General features: G+C 34.0%; 1 protein-coding gene across 7 annotated transcripts; it reads right to left on the reverse strand.

Annotated features, from left to right (window-relative positions):
* LOC109325633 (molybdenum cofactor sulfurase) lies at nt 482–16044 on the reverse strand. 7 transcript variants are annotated; one of them, XM_019558103.1, is made up of 22 exons: nt 15828–16044; nt 15564–15662; nt 15168–15226; nt 14608–14768; nt 13872–14023; nt 13651–13777; nt 11606–11711; nt 11470–11515; nt 10020–10058; nt 9790–9946; nt 9323–9425; nt 7689–7805; nt 7519–7536; nt 7258–7359; nt 6899–6971; nt 5578–5688; nt 4240–4304; nt 3484–3635; nt 1968–2200; nt 1430–1566; nt 927–1037; nt 482–834 (listed from the first exon to the last, which is right to left on the reverse strand). In XM_019558103.1, exons 1-22 carry the CDS (start codon nt 15943–15945, stop codon nt 721–723), a joined length of 2400 nt encoding a protein of 799 aa, XP_019413648.1. In that variant the 5' UTR covers nt 15946–16044; the 3' UTR covers nt 482–720. The 7 variants fall into 7 exon arrangements, 6 of the variants coding, with proteins under 6 accessions (XP_019413648.1, XP_019413647.1, XP_019413645.1 ...); XM_019558102.1 differs by having other exon boundaries at nt 482–831; nt 7463–7540; XM_019558100.1 differs by having other exon boundaries at nt 7463–7540.

Genomic DNA, 16674 nt, shown 5'->3' on the forward strand with positions numbered 1-16674 from the left:
TATGCAAGCCTTTTGTTTTCTTAAAATAATTGGTAAAAACGACATGAATTAACTTTCGTTTTTGATCTGGCTAAAACTTTTGCTCACTTTGATCATTATCGTTGAGAAAATAACATAACTTCAACTTCAAGTGAGTACCTGAGTTCAAATTTAGGTTGATGCACATTTTCCCTCGTCAAAAACTCACTATAAGTGTAAAAATCATCTCATAAAAAATATCGTTGGAAAGAGGTACCAGTGCTTGATAGGGTGGAAGAAAGCATGGTATTATAGCATACGATTCGGCTCTATGGTTAGGTGCGCGAGTATTCTTTTTTGTGATTCAAGAATCAAGTCTGAGTCACTAGATAAGCACTACTGCAATAGTAGTGGAGTAAAAGAAGTATCATTTATTGGGGGAAACTCTTAAATGCCTCAATGAGATTGATCTCCATGCAGCTCTAAACTTTTCCTCTAAAAAATTGAGAAAGCAAGCAAGTGATACAAATAAATGCATCATATCCTCTATTATTGATTTTTCTGTTAGTATACAACATTAAATAAAACATATACCACATACATTTTGAGCATAGAAGCAATACACTCTACACCAGAGGCCTATTCCTATAGAGTTTGAGGACATTTCTGTTGTATGTTATATTTGCTCATTTTAACTTATTGATTGTTCTGTGGTCTTCAAAAATTGCTTCCTGTTATGCACTAATCTATAGACTAAATAAACTAAAGGGAATTGGGATGTACAACCTGTCCTACATGAAGCCAGGAATCAACTTGTTGCCACTCTCCATCATCAGAAGCATACTTTAGTAGTATGCCAAACAAAATCTTTCCCTGCTTTAATGAATAGCATATTAGAACATTGATGCATCAAATGTATAATTGTAACCTAGCCACATGACAGAAAGTAAAAAAATGACTTTTCAAACCTGTACTCTCCTGTATGATGCTAAAGTTGCCAAAGGTTCTTTTGACTTCTGCACTTGTCCATCATTTTGTGCAATGTTGATCATCTGGCACCGGTTGCATCCCCCTAGAGACTGGTTAAAGGAGAGGGAGAGAGAGAAAGGTTAAGCAAGAAACCCTAAAAAATTAAGTATAACAGTCATAGACTCAGTTCTTTAGCAGTGCACATGGTTAATCAGAAGGGCCATCTAACTTTTTTTGATAAGTAAAATTTCATTAAGAGAACAAAATTACAGTCGTAAGGGAAACAAATATACACCAAGAAAAAGAAAGGGGGGAAAACCTCCCCTACCAAAAACCTAGCACGGCACAAAAAAAGCCGCCACCCACCAATCACAAATAAAACCTAACAGTAACATTCCAAGCAAGGCCCATCTAACTACAACAGCATCCAGATAACATGGTTAAATTGCACAATGGGATGAGTTTGCTCTGTCAAGTAAGTTAAAAGGTTATTAGAACTTACTCTAAAATGTGTATTTCCGATTCTAACGTCTCTCCATCCATCTTCATCATAAGGCCTGCCTCCAGATACAGTAAGGTTCGGACGGAATCTACTTGCATTGACTTCCGTTGCAGTTCCACATATGCCCTTATGTACATCTAGTATCATTAACTATGGTTGGCATACATTCTATATTCAGAAATATTGGGGCGAGAGATTAAGAACAGTGTAACTGATGTAGTTTGTGATATAAATGTGATCACTAGGGGTAGAGTTAAAAAGAAAAGTTGATTTTCTGAAAGGAAAAAATGCCCTTTATTGTACTAATTTAAAAACCTCTTTGCATTCCTATAAATTGAAAAAATAATAAAATCAATAAGTGACATGCAATACATTATACATCATGAACTAGTTTTGAAAAATCTGTCAATACAGTAACCAGAATCTTCTATTGCATTACAAATGAAATGGAAGTAATAGCCTATATAGAAAGAAAAGGGCTAATAAATACAAGGACGTGCATCTCATACCATACAAGAAAATGGGTAAAAGAGCATACCTGAACTTAATCTTTTGTTTAGGTCAGATACACTTTCCTTAGACACAAGTAATAACTGTCCTTCATTAGCAAAACTGAGCATGCTCTTTGCACCTCTACATGCTGCTGCACCATTGGTCTTATTCAACAAAAAGTCCTGATCGCAACTAGAATATCGTAAAAAAGTGCAAGGTTTGCCGATGGCTTGACTAAACCATACATTGGTTTCATTGCTGTAACTATATACCTTGTACCTAAGTAACAAAATATATGTATTCCAAGTATGAGAAAACCAAATTAAAATTGAGTGTAAGCAATTTAGAACATCTTAGTGCTTATGATAAATAAACATTAGCAACTAAAAGAACAGAACAGACTAATGAGCTTCATGTGATTCTCTATCTTAAATTCAATTAGTCTACACCCACATATATACCAAATTAATGAAATTGTCAATATCAATGCATAAGAACATATGTATAACAAATAATATAAAATAAATGCAAAACTAGGCATTCATATTGTTTGTTGTGTGGATGTCTAAAAATATTTGTGACTAATTTTGTAAATTGAATTTGGTTTTATTGTAGAATGATTGATAGTAAAAAGAAAGGGAAGATAATATGTAACAGTATTTACTTTTGAGGAAATATATATCTTTTGAAGTTATGTAGTCTGCAATAGTTTGTCATGATTGTGTGCCTTAAATTGAAACTAAAATTTTATTTATTTCAATTTGTTATTTACAATTAGTAGGTAGATGACGTAAATTCATAATGTTTTACAATATTATACATATTATATTAGAAATTGATGTTCAATGTGCTCTAGGAATAGAGCCATTTTTATGTTTGTGAATGATAACATTCATCTAGGAGCTGTAAAGCCATTTTATGTTTGGAAGAGCCCATCTAAGAACATTATGGCCAGATCTACATAAGCACCCCAAGTGATCAGCATCTAAGTTATCCACCAGATCAAGTTGTTTGTTTACGTCCACATCAGCCACCTAGGTCTTCCCTAAGGATTTGCATCAAATTATACTTACGAAGTTTAGAGGATTTGATTATCCAAAAATATAGGGTTGATAGGGTTTTCAAGGTATGTTGTTTATGGCTGACGCTGATCACTATGTTGTTTACGTTCACATCAGCCACCTATACATCCTGTTCTATGTTGTTTATGGCTGGAAAGGAATGATAGGGTAAGGCGTCTTTTTTGAGTTTGGACTACATTTGGAATTGGGTTATTTGTTGGATTCCCACTGGACTCATGGCCTCTTTAGTGGTGTTTCTTTGTTAGATATTGACATGCTTTGTTGCATGACAAAATCTCAAAGGTTTTGGCTTTCTCGCTTTTGTTTGTTTGTTTGATGATTTATCCTCTTGCTTTGTGGTCTTCTCTTCTCATCCAATTATATTTCTTTTACTATATTTTTATAAAAAGAAGTCCACAACATCACACAGGAGTATGTGGAATGATATGCTTGCAATAGTACTTTAATCAGTATATAGATAACATGAATAGCATCATATACCTCTGGCCATATAGTTCAATGTCCTCTATATCCCCGTCATCAACATCTAACTCAAGCCTGATTTGCAATCTTTTTTTGCAACGAGGAGACTCTACAAACAACATTCCCTGGCTGAGGTCAATTAAGGTGCTTATAAAGCACATTTCAGGAACCTACAAAATTAAGAACAAACAAATCAAAACTTTACAGTCAAGAACAATCCATCCTAATGTAGCTCTGAAAACATGTATGCAACACCACAAGAAAGTTAAGACAACAGTAACAAGCATGACATTAATCAAAATTTGTGAGCAAGTCCTTTGAACTTTTAGTGAATCTGCTGCCCAAGATAACAAAAATGTCAAATTGCATAACATTTGTGAGCATGCCCTCTTAACAAAGCCACAATAACACATGATCAGTTTATCACAAAAACTCAAGAAATGCTAAAACATATAGCAGAACAATGTTGTCTTTAGCAATCCTATGTTAGATGAATTCAGTGGTGTAAAGAACAAATCAAGAAGTCTGGCTACTTCGCTAGGAATAGTTTCCATAAAAATGTTCTCTCCCATAAGATTGCATGGCATAACTAATTTCCACATTAAAGGAGTATTAATTGTACAAATTCACTTCCACTTAAAATGAAAGGGATAGTTTTTTCATTAAGTTGAACCAAACTGGACTGCCAGAACAGGCAAAACGAAAATTATGGTGCCTGAAGTATGCATTCTGCACCCTCAGATGCACTATATTAAACAACTCATGCATCATTACCTTTTTCTGCGTAATAGTTTCACCACTTAGGCTTTTAAGAATCCACTCACGGTCATGTTTCAGGCCTGCAAAAAATTTACAAAAGAAAATTTCATTAAAATACAAACAACAATCAAGTCTTACTCACAGTAGGTGGGGTCGGCTATATGGATTGAATGACGCCATAATGTTCTATTATAAATCATGTCTATTGACAAAACATTGATTTCTAAGTCTTTCCTAATTGTTTCACCTACGTTTTTTCTTGGTCTCCCACTACTTCTAGAAATTGGACTAACCTCTATTTCATCTACTCTCCTTACTAGGGCTTCAAACGGTCTCCCCTGCATATGCCCAAATCACCTAAGACACAATTCTACCATCTTTTTTTATAATAGGAGCTACTCCAACATTCTCCCTAATGCACTCATTGCTACTCGCATCTTGTCTAGTGTGTCCACTCAATCACTCATTCAATGCAACATTCTCATTTCTGTTATATTGAGTTTATTCTCTTGTTGACATTTTACCACTCAATATTCGGTCTCGTAATATTATGGGTCTTATAGTTGTGCGATAAAATTTCTCCTTAAACTTGATTTGTGCATTTCTATCACATATGACACCTGGTGTGAGCCGTCATTTCGTCGACCCTACTTGAATCTTATGGTTTATATTTCCTTCAATTCTCCTATCGTGTTGTATGATTAACCCAAGATACTTAACCGTAGTGACTTGTGGGATGGAACGATCACCAATCTTTACCTCTACAGTCGGATTTGTACGTCTCTTGTTAAACTTACACTTTATATACTCCATCTTACTTCGACTTATACAAAAGTCATGTTTTTCTAAAGTTTGTTTCCACATTTCAGCTTCTCACAATTCATTAAAATATAGAACCACTAATGAATCTTCACCTAACAATTTTGGCTTTTGCCATAGTCAATTCCTGAGTAGGTAGTAAAGCATCTATATCCAATTGGTTGGGATTTTGACCCTTGTCACCTCTATTATTTTAAAAGCTTCAATAATACAAGGTATGGTGGCCTATACACCACCACACTTAAACAGCAAAAAGAGCATGGTCGATTTAAAACCATTCACAAGTATTCCCCTAATAGCTTAAAATTTTTGGGGTCATAATCCAAAGCATTATACTGAACTCGCATTATAGAACAAAATTATGAAGATATTTTAGTGAAAGAAAGTAAAGAGATATTTTAGTTATCTCTCGCTGGTATCTTGTCACTAGTCCTGCTAGTATATTTCTCTCTTCTCATATAATAATATTTACTATTTTTATTATAAAAATTCCTCAATTAAGAAATAAAAAAACAGCAGAAAGTAAATGATTACCATTGTCGCTAAGAGGCCAGCTTCTTGCACAGAAACCACCACAAGATTTTATTGGGTATATTGTAATTGATTCAAGATAATAACCAGTATCCAGGAAACCCTTCTCAATGCCTGCACAGCTAAGTGGCTGAGTAAATGCCCATATGAAAGTATAAAAACAGAAAAATCATAAACTGTTGTAAGACCCAACAACGAAAATCAAACTGCTACATACATTTTAAAAGTTTCCGCTTATTCTTGGATTATGCCCAAGAGGAAACCAGACTTAAGGACCCAAATATTGCATGATCTCAGTCTATGAAATCTAATAAAGTTTTCAAGAGCTAATAGTTGGAGACAGAAGAATAGGTCCTTTCAATATTGATAATATTACTAATGACAGTTTAATTGGAAAGATGACAATTGCAATATAACTACCGAAGGATTGATCTTTGATTGGTATAGCGAGATGATGGGCACCAGGGCTAGATATTAGAGCATGTCAATTGCAATCAACAACATGGGTGGATGAAAAAGACTGATTCAGAGCACACAAGTGTACTGAAAAGTGTCAAAGGGTCATCAAAGTATTGATAAAGATGTGGTGGATTGTAATGAAAAGTGTTAATTTCAAATTGTGGTAGTATTTGCTAGGTAACCATAGCAGCAAAGACATGAGGCCTCTATTCTAAAATCCAAATATGACCTTGTTATTTACAGCCTCAACTATCATAAGTCAAAACTTACAATTGAGACAAGGTGCTTCATCCCAACTTTGTGCAATGGCGGACATGTTTCTCACATTTGAATTTTGTATCAAATCAAGTAAGAAGGCAGGGGAGTGGAATATGAATAAGTAGTTAAGTAAGAAAGCAGGATGATGAAAAATGAAAATTCCTACAGAAAACCAAAGAAATAGAAAGGGCCAGAAAAGGAAAATAAACATTGCCATCAAATAATTTTTCAATTCCTCTGATATCAGTTGAAGAAATATCTTAAGGACATTATTAGAAGAAACCCACATACAAATGTACCATTATGAATCACATGCTGGGAATTCTTTTACCTGGTTTGCACGGTACAGGTACGGGGACATGGTTCACTTGGGTAAGCGATTCGTCACTTTTTACGTTAATTTTATGAGACATTTGTATGATGAACCCGGTACGGTGCATTTGGTATGCAATACATAGGATACATGAGAGAATTACTTAAATATGGTTTAGCAGGGCTAATATCTACCTATGCAAATCTGTCATTTTTATCAAAAAGATACATGTAGTCTGGATTTTAATATTTAAGTATGAAGTATGATAAACTAATCTTGGAAAAGTAAGTGCACCTTTCAAATGATTCCCATGGTCAATGTGATTTGAAGATGATAAGAAGGAACTTGCTACGAAATCAGCAAATTTCTGAAAATCAGAACAAAAATAAGGGGAGACTAGATTATTAAGAAGGTACCAAAATTAAGAGAAACACACTTAATCCAACGTTGACACATGAATCAATAACACAAATACAACTAGCAATTGACAATAACATGGTCCTCGGTACCCTGTTTTGACTCTACGCTGTGCACTTTCCAAATTAGAAAGTACTGGGCGCTTATGAATAAATTAGAATTGAATCCAGAAGACTGAAGAGTTTTAATATTTCAAAAATTGAACAAAAATGCAAAATGGTCAAAAGAATTCAAACCTTCGCCTCTTCGAATGTAGACATGTAGCCAAAGGATACTCTTACAGCTCCAGTAGGTTTTCCATTCATTATATCATGATCATCCCAACAAACATGCCCAGACTATATTCAGAAATGTTGTCATTATTTTTTTATTTTATACACACACAAAAGATAAACCAACTATAATCAGTTGTTAGCAAGTAAAAACAGGCAGTAGAAACACCTCAGTATTTGAAATAATATCATTGTGAGACAGGCCAAGGTATTTTGCACATGCACCTGGATTGCAGAAGCATCCTGTCTAAACAGATAGGAAATATATAATCAACATTCAATCAGTAACTGTAATTAAAAAGCATGGCAAAGATACAAATAAAAATGATTTTACCAGGATGACTAGATGAATTTACTAAAAGAAAAGATCAACATAAGAAGTACACAATTTATACCCTTAGCTGAATTCCTGAAAGTGATGCCAGCTTTTCCACTTCACGGTATCCATACCAAGAACCATCTGGCCTTTTTAAGTTGAATGAAACTATTGGGCCCATTTCATGACACAGTTCCTGGATGAAAATAAAAGACATTGTTATCTGGTTTGAAATATACCAAAAGACAAGGTATACAAAATAGCATCAATACAAGCATGAAGGTATTCTAACGATTCTAATTTCAGAAGGAAAAAAGTGATGGATGTGAGTTGGTCAAGAAAACTTCTGGTTGTGTATAGGAAGATGGAAGGTTAGTTTTGATTTTGCTTGAACCATAAACAAAAACCAACCAGTCACAGCATTCTTGGCATTCTTCCTATACTTCCAAAACGCTAGAATATCATAGCATACCTACTTAAAGTATCCCAAAGTAAATCTACTTAAAGTATCCCAAAGTAAATCTACTTAAAGTATCCCAAAGCAAATCTACTTAAAGATGAGAGGGTAGCTGCTCATCCAAGGAAATCTACTTAAAGATGAGACCAAGAGAGTTACATCCCAAACCACAAAAACATGGCATCTTTACTTCTACCAAAAATAAGTAAAGCTGTCATAAAAAATAAGTACAAGGACCTTGGGCACACCCAACATTATCTAAAAATGCCAAACAAAGAATTCAATGAAGAATCAACAACAAAACAAAGTAAGAACAGATGAGGAACTGATTCTGAGGATGCACTACATATAACACACACCAAGGGTGCCAAGGACCAACTCTCGTAAAAAGTTAAGAAATTGGGTGAAGGCACGTGATTGATTTTATATCTCTAATGAGCCCCCTTGTGCAAGAGCCCTTTGGGCTTGAAGCATGGAAAGTGCACAAGCCTACCTACTTGGCAATGAAATTTTACATTTATACTTAGAATAATGGGAGTGGCAGGGATCAAACCCTTGACCATTTGGTCAAAGAGACTTTGATACCATGTCAAGGACCAACACTACCAAAAGCTTATGTTATTTTGTGAAGACACGTGTACTTTTATATCTTTAACAATATAAATTTGCCTTACGCAACATACGGATTTACAACATGTCATTGAAAATTATTAGAGTATGGTTTAGAGGTCCTTTAGTTAACTGTGTATGATTAATTTTTGTATCCTTTGTATTTCTGTGATGAGGCAAAGGCTGTGGTTTGCTCATTGTGCTGAGCTGTCCAAGCCTCTAGTATATATACCTCATCTTCTTCAGCTTGTAACTAACTTTGTTCATTAATAACAAATTCAGTTTCTTTCTCTTCTCTCTCTCTCTCTCTCTCTCTGGTTTGAGCTTTCTTACATGGTATGAAGTATGTCATTACTGAAAATTCTATCAAGCATGGTGTCCGAATAAACGACTTCATCTCAGAGGGAGTTGTGAACTTCTAGAGAGGTTTATCAGGATTGGATATTACTCTATCTTCATAATGTCATTACTGAAAACGGTTTTCATGGAAAAATAAGAATATAAGTTAAAGAAATAAAGAAGATAATGGACCAACCGAGCAACCAACAAATGTCCATGAATCTCAAAAATATTAAAGCACGGATAGTTTTTGCATATTAAAATATTGATTGGACAACAACAAAAGTGCACTCTGTGCAGTAACTAACCATTGAGTTATGATGTTTGTAGAGGACGCACACTCTAGATCCATTGTCATGCCTCAGGGCCAAAAGCATTTTCCTTGTATACAATGTAAGAGATTTTGTATGTCTACAAGGCAACAAATTCTGCATGTTTTAAAACATGAAAATTCAAAGGAAAAAATGTTGAAGCAAAAAATAATTAAATTGTTTTTAATGCTCATTACTGCTTTTAGAAATACAGGTAGAAAACACTACTGCACTTTCAGCAATTAATGAAACTACAATGAAATGTCATTGACATACTTATTTTGTTTATAATTTGTCAATGACTTTTACAAGCAGCTTTTGCAAACAATAATAAGTTAACTCAGTCATACACTCAACAAGAATAAATCAGACAACCATCGGAAACTTCAGATGCTAGATGATACTGTGATAGTAAAATTCATATGGGGAAATGGATGTTGTATGTATTGTCCAATTCTGCATACCGTGATATTGCTGACACGGTTAGAGAATTCAGTATTTTGAAGCCGTGACGGATAGATATTATGCTCAAGAATGAAGCAGTGCCATCCTCAAACATATGTTCAATGTGTTCCCTCCTTTTAACGAAGTCAATATCAGCAATTGATGCAGCAACTGTGCCTGTAATTGGGACCAGCCTATCATATAACTGAGTATGAAAATAAAACAGGCAAGTAACCACTAGGCAGCAAACCTCCACTAAAATAAGTCTTCTTCAGTAACTTGGCTGCATCTGTGATGTAAAAGAATAAAGAGGATAATCAATAAGAAACAAACTTTTACATAGTCAAATAAATATCAAATATAAATTATCCATGGTGTTAATATTTGAAAATTGGATGAAAAAAGCAAAAGAGACAATAACAGCCCACAATAAATTATAATTCACTAATTATGATTTGAGCACAAGAGTAGTTTCTTTGTGGCAGCCAGTTGTTCAGAAGATTTCTAAGCACCTAGAAAGTTGGAAAGGGGCTTATTTTTCTCCAGTGGATTAGATTACCCTCATCCAAGCTTGTCTTTCTAGAATTCCTCTCCATTATCTATCTTTATTTTGTATCCATGTGGTAATTTCCAATAAAATAGAAAATATTATGAGGGGCTCTTTGGTATGAAGGTGAGACATGATCATTCAGTGAGTTGCAAGATAAGCTATCATTCATAGAAAGAAGGGGATTTGAATCTTGGCAATTTCATGCCTAAAATATATCCTTTGCAAGTAAATGTCTATCTACGGCTTTCCTATGGAACCGCATTCCCTTCGGCATCAGGTTATGTGGACTGCGGAGTAAGTAAAGATAAGACCAAAAGTAGGCGAGATGCTAATAAAAAAAACAAGCTTATCATTTTAATCCATAGAAATTTATTTCATACAATTATACTACCTTTAAGTTTTTGCTTTCTTCAAAAGTAGGTAATGGTTCTCAAGTCAACTTTTCAGAGGATCATTGATAGGAGATCCCACTCATAGTCTAGCTTTTCCTACATCTTTATAATCTATGTTCCTAGTTCTCCAATCCAAAAAATTTAAATAGTTCAATATACCACTTCTTCAGGATCCCACTTTTTGTAACACAAATGATAGGGAATCCATTCAATTAGAGACTCTCTTGGGTATCCTTCATTCTGGTCTCTTGTCCTTTAGTCCAAATAAAAGATTTTAGTCTCTAGATCCTTATGGGACATTTTCATGCAAATCTTTCATATTCCTTTCCTAACTTATTCACTGTATGGAGAATTATTCCATCCTGACAACAACATATTGCTTCTTTATTTTGCATGACATTACATTCCCCCAAGAACATAGTATCCTAAATTTGAACATCTGCAAATCTTTTGTTGTTGTTGCTGGAAATAAATATCATTATAAAACATGTAAACACAACAATAAGATACAGATTTCATGCTAAAAATGAGACCACAAGGCCTGACGGATTAACAGAATTCATAGAATAGTATTTAGTCATGCAGATTTGTCATAAGATATAATATCAACATAGACAACTTCCTTGTACCCAAATGTCATTGATATTGAGAAATTAGATATGAGAATGAAATATAGTACTAGCTAAGGTGGAGAAAAATATTTAATCCTGAGGAAAACAAAATTAAAAATATTCATTTCTCATAAACCAGTAGCTTACCCTTTCGAACTATGAGTGCTCCAAGCCCAGTTGGATAACCAAACAGCTAAACATAAACGTACAAGACAAAATATCAATATTCAAAATAGTCCCTAACTCATTGACCAAAACAAAATCAAAACACTTATACCTATACCTTGTAAAATGAAATTGTGACAAAATCGGCAGGATACTTGGATAAATCTGGTGGCATAGTAGCACATCCCTTTGCAGCATCAATCAAAACCATCCATTGTCCATTACTTATGAAAAAAATTAAGCAAATATATACTCATTGATACTTCAAAGAATGTGTACAAACAAGGACTTCAAATATATAAAGTAAAAAAATCATGTGTAGAAGATTCTTCTCATTGATGCATTCTCATATTCTAAATAACCGTAGAAATGAATCCAGACACCACGATTACTGTAAGACAAATATCTATGTTTAGGAATATGTCATACTCAAGTGTACACATGCACACACGGGTCCCGAAGCCACGATTGCTGGACCTCAAATATTTAGAAATCTAGCATATACAAAAGCATACACAAATACAAATGCACACATAGAGTTGTACTTGAAAGACTGCAGTTTATTTCATCTCCATCTATCCTAAGTTATTTTCAAAATACAGAAAAAATTCAACAAGCACACACAAGAAAGTAATTAGTTAAATGACCAAAAAAAGATGAGTTACATGACAATCAATTTAACAGACAGCTCTGTTGTTCTAATTCATAATATAAGATTTGTTGAAATTATAGGGTTTAGGTATAGATAAGATAAAGTAATGTGAATCCTAAGACATTGTCTGAGATACCCTAAACTAATTTAAGATACACTCATGATAATGAGGTATCCTCTCGATATACAAATATCCTCTAGATACTCTTTGTAAGATAATTGAAGATATTGTAAGATACTTTCATATATTCTAACACTCCCCCTCAAGCTAAAGCTCACTAAGATTATTACAAATAATCCTTTAAAAGGGGGAAAGTAACCAAAATAATTCTATGGGCTCCACGAAATATGGCTCTATGGTAATTCAAGGATGTTGTAAACGTTGACGAAATCTGCAATGAAGATGGTGGAATGATATGCTACGATAGGCAAAAGCTATTTCCAAGCTTAACTACCATGGACAGAAGCAGAATAACGGGAATGATGGGCACACAATAGGCAACACCAAACAACTAGGACTGATTTTGAAGATTGATCTTCAATAAGGAAGAAATCAGAGAACACCACCAACTAGAAGCCACCATTGTTTAATTAGTAACTGAGACGACAAGAATAGCATCAAGAAGAACCTTGAGCAACACAAAATCACAAGCACTAACGGCAGGCAAACAAAATAGATCCTCACCACACGAGATCTGAACCACTTCCATAACTCTATATACAACACCCCTCTCAAGTTGAAGCATATATATCATACGCATCCAACTTGTCACATGTAGAAGAGAGAAAACCAAGGGCGCTTGTGAAAGAGGTGATGACTGCAGATCCAAGAAGAACGACACAAGATCGAAGCTTTCGTAACAAGAACAAAACCGGAACAAAGAGAGAAAATTGACGATGCATGTGAAATAGATTGGAAGGACAATTAAACAGTAGCAGAAATGACAAACCTTTAAAGTGGGATGACAAAAACAACTAAGAACAACTTGGAAAGAATGTGACAATTGGAAAACCAACGGATAGAAGGATCACAAGCATAAGTTTCTCTCAAGGTAGATATCATGTTGAGACTATAGGCGAGAACCGGAAAAATATTGTGCTGAAAATAGTAAAGTGTATTCATACTATTGTGAATGATGATGTTACAAAATAAATAACACTAACCCTTGTTTATAGTAATATTAGACTCCTAATTACTTAAGGAAACAAATTTAAAAGATAAGATAAAGTAATCTCAATCCTAATAGATATTCTATGATATTCTAAACTAATCTAAGACATAACTATGATAATATGAGGTATTCTCTTAATATCCAAGTATCCTCTACATATTCTTTATATGATACTTTAAGATATTGTGAGATACTTTTATATTTTATAACATGATTGACACAGTACTGGAAAATAGTTAAATATGCATAAGTCAAGTCATATTTTATGCTATTCAGACAACAAATATAAAACCATACATAACATAAGGAGTATATGAGATAAATGATGTTGTATATTACTTGCAAACTGAAGAAATTCCTGAAATCCTTCTCGAATTTTCCTTGATGATATTCACCAAGTCAAGGTCAAACCTCAACCCTGAGAAATTGCACTCAGAGGGAAAGGCAAACAAATTATATGTGTCACCTGCATTGAACAAACAAATATAAGATAAGTCGTTTAAAATACAAAAATGTATCCTTGGCCTTCAGAGTTACCTATCCTTGGCCTTCAGAGTTACCTGTTGACTCTCCCTCAGTCAATCCAACTACTTTTCTCCTTTGTACTCCATGTGGTGATATCTTCATAGAAATTGTTTCTCCAGATGTTACAGGATGTACATCTTCTTCAATATCTACTGCAATGGCTGTAGCTCCTTGGCCAAGAGCATATCTAATACTAGTCAAGGAGCAACACAGACTGGAGTTATTAATCATCTGATATAGCAGATGATCATAAAGGAAAAATTAATAACACATTTAGATTTATCAGAAAGTGACAGGAACATTTTACTGAAGAAATTTATTAGAAAGAGAATATTATTTTAATAACAGAGTCAGAGGCCATACAGCATTCTCTGAATTCAATCACATTGCATTAAGAGCAAACCACTGCATAAAAATAGTAGTCCTAAAGTTAACGAAAATGGTTTAAAATATAAAATAGAAATCACACAACGGCCGAAAGAAAAAATGACATCCATGCACCGTAAGCCAAGTCTTATCTCATTTTACGATATTTAATGGTACTGTGTTATCTGAACAGTGATATATTTAAAAATAAACATCATGGTATTTCCATTTATTTCTCTTATTACAAAAGCTCTGTGATATGGCAGAGGCAGTACACACTAGAATACCATTATCTCTTCTATCCCCATGTTGCAGTGCATGATTGCCCTGCACTCCCCTGGAGTGTGAGCTAAAGGAAGCTCTTATAAAATTGAATAATTCATCATTGTTTATCATGTAGGATACTCTCTGATTCCAATAACACTGTTATGATTCTCCATTGTATACATATAATTACTGTTACAACTCCATGGAAAAGCCTCTCCAACCAGTTTCAATGCTGCTGTTGCCCCAGAGGTAAATATACATTTATAGTCTTTTGCAGATGCATTGCAGTAGTCAAGGACCTATAAAGTGAAAATTCAACAATCTGAACAAAATGTATAGTTTTCTTGAAATAATATCATGAAGTAAAAAAAAGAGGAGGCCAGTAGAAATTTCCAAGTGGGCAACTGCTAGTTTTTTATATCTAAATTGGTGACCCAACATGGACCACCCAAGTCAATTAAATCAAGACATGGTAAGCCCTAGGGAAAGCACCGCATATAGTTAAGTGGATGACTATCACACATTGAACTTTAGCAGCCCTTCCTTTACTACCAAATATGGAGATAGAATCATAATAGAAACTTTTTTATAGATCCTAAAGATCTCTAAACACAGAAACTAATATCAATTGATCATTATTTAATCACAAGTAAAGAAAAGCAGAAGGCAATAGATGTGTTTAAATAATTCACATATACCTGCTGGCGAGCATCACTCAGAATGTCAAGTGTAGCAGAACTGGATTCACTTTGGCTATCTAGTATTAAGATTTAAGGAATTTAACTCCATAATAAGTCAGTATCAACTAGCAATTCTATTCTGCATCTAGTATTGACATTGTTTCCTATCTTTTCTTAATTTGTCATCCACAAGTGCAGTTGAAGCCACAACATTGTGGTTTTAGTTGTCTCTGCAACCATACAGCAACGCAATTGCATATGCCTTTGCCCGCAATTATCAAAAATTTGCAGTAAATGCAATATAACCACAATTACAATGCCAATTTAAAACATTGCTTCTTATACATAGCCTAAAAACAACAAGAGTACAAACATAGTTGAAAACATGTAATTTTTTCAATCACGCGAGGATACGAGGATTTCCATACACATTACTAGTAAGATCACTGAAAACTGATTGCATTTGCAGCTCAGAGTATAAAGTAGCACCGGCATGGTCCAAGTATACAAGACCTGTGATTTCAATTTGCAACAAAAATCAACAAAACCTAAAATATAAAATTAGTAGAAACAAAGTATCCACTCACGATAACAAAACTGATCATATTGATTAACCTAAATCGAAAATGAAAACAAATATGAATTCACTTTCCATTTTGTGAAGTTGATGTAAATGACCTTGTAATCTGGTGAATTCAGTAGCTCGAATTTGATCAACGGATTTAGGACCGTTGGGATAACCGTAATGTTCACCAAACTCCTTGAGAAATTCTTGTTTTGCGGCGTCCATGTCCATGGTGGAATCAATGAAGACGAGAATCGAGAGAGAAAGGAATGGAAGCGGTTTCGGAAACGTTTCTTCTGTTACACTAAACTAACGCCACAAGTTTCGCGTTTCTAAAAACGAGAATATTTAATAAGATGGAACTTACAATAGTAAGTATTCTCATCATCTCATGTCTTAATTTTAAGGGAATTGTTTAGCCACGTGATACAATTCTCATCTTGTCTTAATTTATCAACAACCCCATTATTCTCATGTCAACGTGGTCATGTTAGTATTTCTCCATTTTTTGTTTTAATAAGGATATTCTCATGTTATGAATTGAATATTTTATCTTGTGATTTATATCAAAATTTGGTAGGGTCTTATATCATTAGATTAACGTTTTGTTAGATTCTATTTCTCCAGGCAAAGCATTCTTCAACCCTTGTGCACATCACACTCACACCTATTTTTTACTTTTTCTTTTTGGCAAATTTTGCTATTTATTTTCTGATTTCACATGTGTTATTAGTTTTTTCAAATAAACCCTACAACATTACGAGTGTTGAGAAAAAGAAAAATGTATGTATTAAATGTAACACTAATGAATAGATAATATTAACTTTGCATAAAACTTCACATCTAACATCCTTATATCAAATGGTTAATTGACATATGATGGTGCAAAAAATTTATCATATTTTAGTTCTTTTAGTCTATCTTCTTTCTTTTCACTTTTCTTTGTTCCTCAAACAAAAC

The sequence above is a fragment of the Lupinus angustifolius genome, chromosome LG13 (assembly GCF_001865875.1).
Source record: "Lupinus angustifolius cultivar Tanjil chromosome LG13, LupAngTanjil_v1.0, whole genome shotgun sequence".
Taxonomy (NCBI): Eukaryota; Viridiplantae; Streptophyta; class Magnoliopsida; order Fabales; family Fabaceae; genus Lupinus; species Lupinus angustifolius.

Excerpts from the sequence above, each read along its gene's own strand:
- LOC109325633 (XM_019558100.1), bottom strand. The coding sequence starts at position 15,945 with ATGGACATGGACGCCGCAAAACAAGAATTTCTCAAGGAGTTTGGTGAA. Across the intron at positions 15,663-15,827 it reads TGAATTCACCAGATTACAAG|GTCTTGTATACTTGGACCAT; the intron begins GTCATTTACATC and ends TTGAAATCACAG. Across the intron at positions 11,712-13,650 it reads GGAATTTCTTCAGTTTGCAA|TAATGGACAATGGATGGTTT; the intron begins GTAATATACAAC and ends TTTTTTCATAAG.